General features: G+C 45.5%; 1 protein-coding gene across 1 annotated transcript; it reads right to left on the reverse strand.

Moving 5' to 3' along the window:
- Positions 1 to 2,824: 2,824 nt before the first annotated feature.
- Positions 2,825 to 3,775, reverse strand: LOC148106019 (uncharacterized). Its single transcript, XM_087830117.1, has 2 exons — positions 3,274 to 3,775; positions 2,825 to 3,231 (listed from the first exon to the last, which is right to left on the reverse strand). Exons 1-2 carry the CDS (start codon positions 3,773 to 3,775, stop codon positions 2,825 to 2,827), a joined length of 909 nt encoding a protein of 302 aa, XP_087686243.1.
- Between the last annotated feature and the right edge of the window lie 8,363 nt (positions 3,776 to 12,138).

The raw sequence follows: 12,138 nt of genomic DNA on the forward strand, positions 1-12,138 counted from the left end.
GATTCCAAACATTTGTCACAAATAAATAACTGCAAAGTGGGGTGTGCGTAATTTTTCAGCCCCCTGAGTCAATACTTTGTAGAACCAGCTTTTGCTGCTGTTACAGCTGCCAGTCTTTTAGGGTCTGTCTCTACCAGCTTTGCACATCTACAGACTGAAATTCAACGTGACATAACACACTACACTGTGCCGCAGTCATGCTGTGGATTTGGTTTGTTTGGTTATCAACTTTAGAGAAAAGCATGAAGGCTAGTGATCAAGTTGGACAGTGTACAGGGTCACTGCAGAAAGAGCAGGGCAGAGAATCTGATAGGCTGCATGTGAGCAGCAGAAAGGACAAAATGTGAAAAGCTTGCTGCAAAGGAAAGTGGGACAGCCGAGGGAGGACAGTGTTCAAGGATGGCAGATGGATACTTTCTTTTGCACAAAGAACCAGATAGAGGGAAGGCTGATGGGGTTGGGGGTGTTGCAGGGAGATAGCAGCTCACAGTGACACAGTATTACTGCTTAGTGGCCAGGCGAGGAAGATGGAGAGAGCAAAGGAGGGCAAAGTTCGCAAAATACTCCACTTCAGGGACTGAGAAGATGGAGAGAGCATGATGGAGGGAAAGGAAAGCACAGAGCAGAGATTAGTGGGGAGGGCGAACCCAGGGGACGCTGGAGTGGCCTGCCAGTGGCAATGCATCATGGGTATTATATTGTAGTTGTGTGTTTTGGCTTGGAAAGTGAGAGACCATTTATAATTCAGGGTGACTAGTGCCACCCGAGGCAGACACACTCAATCTGGCTTAACTCTCTTTCTTCTATTCGTTCGCCTCCTCCGCTTGTTTTTCTTCCTTCTCTCCCCAGAAGCGTCTTGCTGTCGCTCTGTCTCATTGTAATCTTGTGTTTGCTCGCCTTTATTCCCTCCAAAGCCATTTCTCTAACAATAACTCTGTCTCTCCCCTCCAGTGTTAGCCAGGCAAACAGCGCTTTCTTTTTGTCTTCCCTCGGTCACAGTAAAAAACACAACGCACAGAACAGAGGAAAGGAAACGGTTCTAGTGGCGACTGAACGCGTGTCGACAGGTCCTGCGCCTTGTCATCACTCTTTAGCCACATTGTGTCTCTGATGAAAAGAAATCAAAGAATAATCCTCTGCTGCCTGACTCGACATAAGACTTTCTGCCCTCACAGGGGAAGTCGCTGATCGTCAACAGCACCTTTAAAGGTGTCAACTCAGTCATTGTGCTAGAAAAATGTCCAGTTACTTGTAAAAGGATCAGACTAATGACTGGTCTTATTGAATATTATCTACTAAAATGTTTTCAGGAAGCTCGAGGCCATGGCGCTGAATCAACGCAGTGTGGGTAACTATTATAACTTTTATCGCCACTTGTACTTCTATCTTAGGCACTGTGGCCCCCTTAAAGACTAAACGCCTTAAACCGTCCCGTCAACCATGGCTGAATGACTGCACCCGTACTCTCAGACGTGAATGTCGCCAAGCTGAGAGGAGATGGAAGAAAGACAAACTTCAGATTTCCTTGGACAGTCTTCATAATTGCCTGAAGAAATATCAGAAGGCTGTTAAAACCGGAAACGCCTCTTTTCTATCGGAGATCATTGCGACTAATAGTCATAAGCCACAGGATCTATTTAGGATTTAACTCGTTGATAAATCTCCTCTCCATCATTCAGAATGAGACCTCTCAAGCCCTATGTGAAAAACTCCTTAACTATTTTTTAGATCCTCATATTTACCCATTGTAGACAAACCTCCAACTTCTGAACCCTCAACGGTCCTAGAACAGTTTGAACCTGTATCTTTTCTAACCCTTAAGGAAATAATAGGCCAATCAAAAAGCTCTAACTCTCGTCACGATGTGCTTCCCTCTCGCATTATCAAATGCCCTGAACAGTATAGGACCCTGCACCTCACTTCTAATGAATTCATCACTCTTATCAGGCTGCGTGCCGGCTGCTTTCAAACATGCAGTCGTGAAACCTGTTATCAAGAAAAGTAATCTCAATCCTAATGTCCTTTCAAACTATAGACCGGTTTCTAAACTTCCTTTTATGGCTAAAATCTTAGAGAAAATAGTTCTTAAGCAATTACAATACTTCTTAGAGGTAAATGGGATCAATGAAGAATTCCAGTCTGGTTTTAAACCTCACCACAGCATCGAGACAGCCCTACTGCACTATAAAATCTAATATTGTGTTTAGTAAAAATACTAAATAGGCTGAACTCAATTTTTATCAATTTGTTATTAGAACTAGATTTAAATAAGTTAGCAGTACTTTTTATGCAAAACGCTGATAAACTCAATTTATTTGAGTTTACTTAACTTACAAAAACTAAGTAAGCTGGAAGATGTCTGTGAAGGTTCTCAGTCATCCAGGTCATCGTAGTGAGCCTGAGCCAAGGTGTGAAACTGGGTGTGGGTCCCAATGAGCTCACCTGAAACTCTGGCTGATTGGGACCCACACCCAGTTTCACACCTTGGCTCAGGTGATTAGAGGATCATCAGGGGGTCCTTTTGTCCCTCTGTGGGGGGAAACTCCCACTAGGTTTATATCTGGGACTCTCCACCATTTGACCTTAGAACTGAAGAAGCTTCTCGGATGAAGGTGAAACGTCTTCAAGCAACTTAAAGAAGTCCAGACGCTTTTCTTTGCAAGCTCCTTTGACTAAGTAAGCTGGAAGTTTTGCTTCTCAGTGCGAAAGGATGAAAGGTGTGTTTTGAAAATGCCCCGTCACTACCGTCCTCCTCCCTCTCGGATCAGTCCGCATGTTCATGGTGCATTTGTTATGGAATATGTTGAGCAAACTTGGAGAAGCTTCAGCTCAAGATATTATTATTGTCGTTGCTGTGGATCTTTACCTGATACGGCGTGGAAGCCGCAGGTTGTGGAATAGAAGGAGGCTGGACGGGCTCCTCGGGCCCTCCAGCTGACGAGGCATGAGGCTGGACGAGCTCCTCAGGCCCCCCCACTTGAGCAGATGCAGGACCAGTAGGTGCAGAGACCACTGGCTGAACAGAAGGCTGAGCAGGAGGTGGAGCAGATGACTGAGCTGAACACTGGGGAGATGGCTGAGCTGCCCAGTGGGCTAAGGGCTGAGCTAACAGTAACACAGGAAATTGAACTATGGACTGGGCTGCTAACAGAGCTAATGACTGAGCTATAGACTGAAATGCATGCAGTAGTGATGGTGGTGATGATGGTTGTGGACTGAACTCTCCTGAGCCTCTGGAACACAGGGAGGACTGCTGGGCGGGCTTGCCTGAGCCTTCAGCAGAAACAAGAATGGGTGCAGGCACCTGCTGGACACTAGCCGCTCCCACCCAAGGAGTAGGTACGGGTGCGGAGATGGGCTGTAGCCTGGCTGACCTCACCCTGGGGACCGGTATGGGTGCAAGGGTGGACTGGTTCACAACCCCCCTCACCCTGGAAGCCGGGACAGGCACCAGCAATGGCTGGGCAGCTGTTGTTTTCACCCAAGGAGCTGGTACGGGTGCAGAAACTGATGTGCGGGATGGCAATGCAGAGGCTGGAGCGTGAGCATCAGAAGAAAAACGGAACACTCCCACCTGAAGCGGCCGAGGCTTGGGTGTGAGCGGGGCAACAGGCGGAGGCTTTTGGCAACTTCGGGGACCTCCAAAAGCCAGCCGAGTTCCACGGAATATGTGCTCAAAATCCAGAGCGCACCACGGCTTCCAGCGGAGCTCCTCCCCCAGCTGGGCGATGGCTGCCTCCTGGCGCTCATACAGCTCACTGTCTGCTGGGTCCATGTAATGTCGGATCGTTCTGTCACATTTTGCAGAGGCAAACTGCGTGGAGTGTGAAGAGTGGACCCGGGTGCAGACACTCTGAAACTCAAACTTAAACATGATGATGAGCCGTTTATTAAGGCAGACAGAACAGTACAAAATAAAAGGGCAAAAACAAAGCAAACTAAGCAGTAACCTAAACTGGGTAAACTAGAAAGGAAACACGAACTATGAAAAACCCTGGCAAACAGAAAAACAAACAAAACTCTAAACATGGCGGCGACGACGACGACGACGACGACGACGACGACGACGACGACGACGATATATGAAAACCTGAACGCAGGTCATGGCATGGGAACCATGCAGACGATCCGACAAAGACTGAATGAGAACGCACAGACTAAATACACACAGGAGGCTAATGAGAGAAGTGGGAACACATGGGGGACAGCTGACACACATGAACATAACGACGTCACAGTGGAAGAGTAAAACTAAACACGATGAACACAGGAACACAAGACCTCTTCAAAATAAAGCAGGAAACATAAGACACAGACATGACAACGTAAGACACAGACATGAAACACATGAAGGGCAAAGGAGACTTAACATGGGTGGAAGACACAAGGGAATCTAATGACAAAGAACTATAACAACCTAGGCATGATAAAAATAAACTTAGAAAACCTCAAGGGCTTAAACATAAACTAAAACTCAAAGCGCTGGGTCAAAAGGATCGTGACAGTAAGATTATAACAGTGATGGCAATATAATTGTTTGTTGTTCAGCAGAACAGTGTCCAGTATGTTGGCTGTTATACTTTTTTGCATTTGAAAATAAAAGTTGGGCTGATTTTAACATCATTACAAAAAGTGTTGTTAATTATTTTTAATCATATTCAGGTTACCACAAATTGTTTTTAATATAGTTGAACTTGAAATGTGTCATGGTCCTGGGTCGGTAATCCCAGCGCTTTAAGTTTATTATTATCATTTTCTAGTTCATTATTATGATGATTATTATTTTTTGAGTTCTCTTCGGTCTGCGTCTGTATCTGTCTGTCTATGGTGTCACGCCGTCTGTTTGTGAATCTGTCTGTTCAGTTCAGCGTCTTGTCTGGTTCCCTGTGTCTGAGTTTCCTGTTTTATTGTGAAGGTCTGTGTCTTATGTGAGTGTGCTCAGTTTACGTTTCCCCTGTCTCGCCAGCTGTGATTTCTCCCAGGTGTATTCCCCTCCTGTCTCTCATCCCTTGATTACTGCTGTCTGTGTATTTAAGCCCTGTGTTTCTCTGTGTCAGTGTCGCGTCGTACCCTCAACTTGCTGTGTGTTCCAGAGGATTTCCAGTCCTCCTGTATCTCAGTTTAGAGTTTTGTTTGCTTTTGAAGTTTTGTTCCAGCAATAAAGCTGCATTTTCTGTTGAAACCTCGTTTCCTAAGAGTCCTGTATTTTGGGTCCACCACTCCTGCCTGCCTGCCACACAGCCAACCATGACAAAATGTTTGTCAGTAGGTAAACAATTAGTATTGTACAGTCAGAAATATTAAGTTATTCTTAATACTGCAGACTTGCAATGAATAAGTTGTCCTAACAGTCATCTTAAGTAAACTTTACTTAGCTTCACACGAGTTTTATTTGATACAGATCTTGCGTTTAAGAGTTTAACTCTCTGTCCATCTATGGTAGCAGGCAGCATTTGTAGGTTGTTCATATTTGCTCCACCTCCCCTCATATCCCGTCGGCATGGCGACCAATAAAGCAGCTTCGGGTGAGCGTGCTCCGATGACGTCGGGTAAACAGGAAGAAGGCAGCGCTGTTTGAGGCCAAAATAAATTCCTAAACAGCCAGGGTCACCGATGGTAACGACCCACCGCATCCAAGTTCTGACCCGAACACGTTTCTCAGAGCGCGTGACGCACATTCGTCCACTTCTCCAGCGCGTCCGTTTTGAAGGAGCTGCTCAGTGCTGTCAGAGTCTCCTGCATGGGGTGGGAGATGTTGTACAACAGGCATGACAACTTAGCCACCATTCTGTCACTCACCACCTCCACTGGGTCCAGAGGGCAGAACAGAGCTGGGCCTGCGAATCAGCCTGTATTATTGAATTGGTGATAAAAATCAGCACAATTGTACACGTGTCTTCAACCCAGCCACTCTGGGTTTCCTGTCAGGGGATCTGGAACTCGATGTGGGGGAAGCTAGGGTGCTGTTGTACTGACGGAAGAGGAGAAGGAAGAGGGAGGTCCTCTTCGGTCAGGTGGGGAGCAGCTACAACCAATCAAAGGGCAGTGGTACCAGTAGCAGCTACAATCAAAGCATTGATTCTTTTCACTGGTTGTGTCTCTCTTGGAAAAGCCTTCTTACTGGGTCAACGTCCTCCAACATGTCGGACACCACTTCCACAGATGATTCCAGGTCCAGGCTCCTTGACATCCATCCTGGTGCTCTGCTGTACCTGCTCTGTGACTCCTGACTGCTCTCACCTCCCATCGTTTTTGCAGAGCAAGCAGGTGTGGAAAATTTCTTTGATTAACTCATGGGTAGGAAGTAAAAACTTTTTCAAAATAAAAGCATGCAAAAATATATAAACCACACTACAAAACCAAACCAATAAAAGACAGAATAAAACTACTTCTACCACTGTTACATCAGTTTGATGAGATCCTTCTGGTGACTGAACTGTAGAAACTGCTGTCTACTGTGTTTCCATGGAGAACCAGTGCAGTCATGTGACTTCATATGTCTAATTAGCATCCCAGTCTGAGGCTGTCTGTGCACTGGAATCATTTGGTATTTTAAAACATTCTGTTTGTTTGTTTTCTCCAAGCAAGATACTCTAATCTTTGCTTACAGCTCAGATTTCCCATGTCACTTTTATAACATCAGACACATGGCAAAGAAGTATTTAAGACCACCAGGACAGGCAGGAAGCAAAGAAAGGCTTCATGGCCACCAGCAGAAACCACTCAGAGTTCCCTCTCTTAACTTGTGTGCACTGATCTCAGTGTTACCTAAAGATTTACATGTGATCTGTGATCAGAGCAACCCCCTAAGCCTTGTAGAGAGTCCAGTCCAGTCATGAATAGATAACATGGTGCACAACCAGATTATGCTGACTGCCAACCCTTGTCCTTTCATGTGATGTGCTGATAATTATATAAAAATAAAGTGATCTTAAAATCACAGAATAAAGTCCTTTTCCCGTGTCAGCCTGACCCACACAAACCTCCATCTCCAACCTCTGATACATCCCAGCGTGTCAGGGCACATTCACTTTCAATGCCATTGTCTGATGATGTGGCTTTGCTGCAGCTCGTGTTGTCCAAACTCCTCGTCTGCATGTAGCAAAAGAAGGCCTCCAATGCCACGGGCTTAATGTGCTGACAAATGTCAGGGAGGCCATGCATGGGTGTGTTTTGTGATGGAATCAATACGTTTAAGACAATACAGCTGCTCTCCTCAGCTCCAGACATTTATGAACTGTTGTTAAGAGAAGAGACACATTGCTCCAATGAAAGTCAAAGTGATTGATCTTTTTCTTAAAATGCTTCATTTTCTCACTTCAAACATTTGGATTTCCTTTACATTTCACACAGTGTGATTTTAGAAATAATATTAAAAGATAGAAACATCCTGATCTAATATAAACCACAGAGAGGAACTTTTCACTGTGTGACATGTGCTGTAGGGGGACGGCTTTGAGTCGTGTTGCATTCATTTGCACATTAAAGAATTTAAAAAAAGAATGAATATGGAATAACACAAGTGCAGCAGAATAATATTGACATTAGCATATTTCTGTAAGTGGGTCTTTCCCTCAGGATACTGTGACCAAAGAGGAAAGAACATGTTGGAACTGAGGTGCAATGCCACTGCAGGGTGGATGCAAGGATTTTGGAGGAAGGAGAAAATGTACTGTGCTAGTTAGGAGTGGCAGGTTTAATCTAGGCCATTTCACACAGGTGGATTCACAAGTACTGACAGAATAATCTCCCTGAGCACTCCCAGCAAAACAGACAACTCCCCATGATTTAATTTCTCTTTCATTCACAAGTCCACAAGTGTTTCCTGCATTTATGATGATATTCAGAAATGTATGAAGTTTATAGTTACAGTGTATCACTTTGAGCATTTTTACAGTAGGGTCAGGCTTTGTTATCTAAACACAGATCAAAAGAGTCTCCTCTTGTGCTGTAAGCTGCCTGTCCTGATAGACCTGCTGCCAGAGGGTACTGACTCAAGGGTCCACTGAGGAGGTGGGCTGTGCTCCTCCTGAATTTGACCATCATCTCCTCAGGTTGTTGGCTCTGCATCAGGTCACCATGTTGTCAGTCTCCCACCTGTAGCACAGTGTTCAGGCTTGTTGGGGTCGAAACTCATCCAAATTGCTGGTAGCGGTTCTGAAAATCTTCCAGTCATGGCTGCAGATCCTTCACAGCCTCCATGTGTTGACATAGAAAGACTGAGATACTGTCTGCATCCACCTCAGTGTCCAGCACTGACCCACACAGCTAGGTTTCCACGAAAGCAGCAAAAACAGAACACATCTTTGTTTTTCACCATCAGTAGCTGGGATTCATCTGTTTTCCTGCCCAGTGACAGTGTGTGTGTTGGAGAAGGATTGTCCCAGTGCTGTGCCTCCCTCTCCTTTAGTCTCACAAACAACAACAGTGTGGGCACCTTGAACTGGAAAGGCCAAAACATTAGCAGGTGGCTGTTAGAAAGCCCTAATATAGCTCTAATTTGTGTGAGCTGATAACGTGACAAAACCCTGTTTAGAAATAAACGTGAAACAAAACGCTGAGGTGGCTGTGAGCAGTGTTTCAGCATCAGCGTTCTACATTCAGGCCTTAAAGTTAAGCTTATGTCCACAGTAATGCCTGTCCCCCATTGCTGGACACTCTGTGTCCTCACTCTGTGATAAGACAGCAGACTGATCCTGTGGAGAAAGGCCCACTCCTGGAGGCTGCAGCTGGGTCACGCACAGCTGGGATATCACATTTACTTCATGTCTGAGTGTCCCGACTTATTTACAGCAACATGTGAACAGAGAGTGATGGACAAAGAGGAAGACAGAGAGAAGATAAACCACAACAAGAAAGCTCTAAGAAATCATTTCTTTTCATTTCCCTTCAGCGGCACCCTCGATGATCAGCAGGACGCTGTCTCTGCTGTAGCCTTTTAAAACTCCTCCCCTCCCTGCAGCCCTGTGACCCTGCAAAACACACTAGTTCTCATCGCTACTGTCCTACTGCACAGTGTGGCTGACATGCAGTACATAATGAGGCTGTTGATCAGCACTAATTAGCCAATTCGTTAAGCAGCTGCTGAGGGTTCTGGCTTTTCTGCTTTCTCTGTGGGCCGTGCTGTGTTGTCAAACAAAAGCAAGTACACAAATCTTCCACTAAGATTTGGTAACACAACACAGAGTCTACAAGCATTGCACTAAATTATCAGATGAACTTACTTCTGCATTTTGTTCCATTTACAACTCTAAATATGATGTGTGATGAGCCCAAACCCGAGCACATCGTGGTGACACAAGAACAGGCACCAGATCCATAGAGGCAGGACTTTTGTGTGATGGCTGCGAGCTCATCGACACTTCTGAATCCTCTTTGTTGTAATTCTGGTTTCACGTTGAGCCAAACCTTCTCTGGAGTGTAGACAGGCCAGTTCAGGTGCAACATCGTCTTACTGAAGCATGTAGGGCCTGAAAAGACATTGTGTGGCTGGGAGCACACTGGAGGAGTCCAGTTATTGACAGCATGAACTGTTTCGTTATCAGGTCGATATTAACACAAAAGAATCGATACTTTGTTTCTATCTTCTAAGTTTGGTCTGCATGCAACTGAGTGGTGTTAAATAAATGAGTTTTTTTTGGAAATGAAAGATAGACCTGACGTGTGCATCGTAACATCTAAGGTTGGGTTTAAAAAATCGATTCCCTGATTCAAATCAATTTTAGCTATCGATTCATGAAAATTTCCAAAATAATTTTATTTGGAGATTATGTATGGGAATTTCAGGAGCGGGACCACGCCTCCAAACACGCTCCTTCCAGTTGTCATCTACAGAGCTTCCCCCGGTTCTGCAAGCTGTTCATTACATGCCCCTCCCTCCCTCCTTGTTCTCAATTCTTAACTTCTTCATTTCTATTTACTACACGAGGATCTGCCAGGCCCAGGAGCCGTCGCCAGTCCCCAAACCGCAGCTCAATTCATGTCAAAGCATCACCTTTACCTACTAAAACACTGTCAAAGCTAAGATGAGGACGTGGGCCCCGCGAGTGAAATGTATTTTAGCAGAAACGCCAGAATCTCAGGTTAAAGGTCAAAAAACTATTTTAACAACCACCAAACAGCTAAAACAGCAAATGAGAGCAGAAACAACACAAAGCACGACCATCAGGTCGCATACGCAGACACGCTGTGGAGGCTGGAAGCCGACATCTCACAGATCGTGATGGTGCAGGTTTCATCACTCTGACCAAAATTCACTGAATCAGCAGCAAAAGAAGATCAAAGTATGCTTCACGTTTGATAAACATCGGCATGAATTCCCTCTGACCTGCACAGCTCTCTCTCTCAGTGCACTCAGACACCAGTTCACCATCAAATCTTTGCATTATTCACTGCTTATTACGCAGCAGTCTGCTGTTGTTGTTTCTCCGACAACAAAGCCTCATTTCTGCTGTTCAATACAGAACAAATGTAAACTTTTACAAATGATGCCAAATAACAAACTCTCAGCTGAGATATTCTGAAGCTTAAATTAACTTAACTTGTTCAAATGTAAGGTCAGACTATGGCAGACATGGGAACGACCTCCTAACCTCACCTTTGTGTTTGCAGTAATCATTGCAGGATGGAGGTGAGGTCCCAGCCTAAATGTGAGAACCAAACAATGGTTTTCTAGATGAAAATGATTAGTAAGTGCCAGCTGAATATCTGTCTGCACATTCATCTTTTACTCACAGTGCTCTTAGTACTTTTCTCTGCTCTGCTGTCCTTACAGCTTTTCCACATCTCCTTCTAACGTCTCAGATCTTTCTTTATTTCTCTCCATACTCTCCTTTTTCTCTCCTTTCATGCCTCTTTCATTTCTCCCTTCATCACCCTTTTCCTTCCATTCTTTCTTCTCCTCAGATCTCTTTATTTATGTAATCAGTAAATTCTAACTCGCCATGCTATGCGTTCATTCTTTCCCACAGTGCTCGGCATTTGGTCACTTCAGCTTTAGTTGTGACATACTGATGACTGTCACCAGGCCGTAGGCCGACCCAACAGATGGACCCAAGTGCAGATACAAAAACAGACAGTGATCTTTTTACATGGTTTACTGATACAGAAGCAGAGCACAATTGATTTAGCGAGTGTGATGCGGTGCAACACAAGGGTTCGGGAGACACGGCACGGGGCTCGGCACGAGAATATACACCAGGCTGAGGGACGGTGTAATACAGAGGGGAAATGTACATGAAGACAGAGGAAAAACACACTGCAGCGTGAAGGAGGCAGACTATGGGGTGAGCTATGTGCAAGTGGAGTGAGTTCTGGCTTCAGGGGGGTGGGTGGGAGTTCTCCTTTCCCACCTGAGATGGAGGTGATTCCAGCGGGCAGGAGGACAGCCAGCTGAGATGAGCTAAATCCAATTTCCTGAAGTAGTGAGGAGCTGGTTCAAGACTGCAAGCTGTAGGTAAGGTAAGGGTGGAAACTATGCAAGCTGTTGGCACAAGTGAGGTAAGTAAAGAAGAATCTCAAGGAGCTGAGGCCAAATGTCACCACTGGTAGCTGACACTGGGCTTAAATGCAGCCGAACTGATTGCTGTTGATGAAAGGCAGGTGGGTTTGAGTGGCCAGGACCCCACGCCGAGGCAGATCTGGGACAACTCGGGAGGAGACGGAGAAAACAGCAGCCGCTCACTCAGACCGTCCTTTGCTGCTTTCCAGCTCCACTGGCACCAACCGCGACTCCATCACTGAGCTGATGGATGCTGACAGTTTTTGGTGTAGGTGTTAGCTTCACTTTGTCCCAGTGTCTCTGTCAGGGGACTGATGATGAGTCTTGGACATATCTCTGAACTTCTTTGTTTCGCCCTTGCTTTGTATTCATCAGTCGCTGCCTTCATCGCCTTTGTGGTCTCCTTTGCCCGCCATCGGTTTTCTCGCTCGTTACCCTTCTCGTACACGCTCACCTTCATTTCATTTTATTTCTTCCATCATATCTCCTCCTTCCACCCCACTACTCCGTCCGTCCCCATAACCCCGACCTTTGTCTGATCTCCGTCCTCACCCCCTCTCCAACTCTCCGTCTTATTCCCGGGACTGAAAACATCACAGACAATTACCAGCAATGTCTTTTGCACCAAAGGCCAGAGG

This window comes from Neolamprologus brichardi, chromosome 2 (genome assembly GCF_056152115.1).
Source record: "Neolamprologus brichardi isolate AB-2024 chromosome 2, ASM5615211v1, whole genome shotgun sequence".
NCBI classification, from domain to species: Eukaryota; Metazoa; Chordata; class Actinopteri; order Cichliformes; family Cichlidae; genus Neolamprologus; species Neolamprologus brichardi.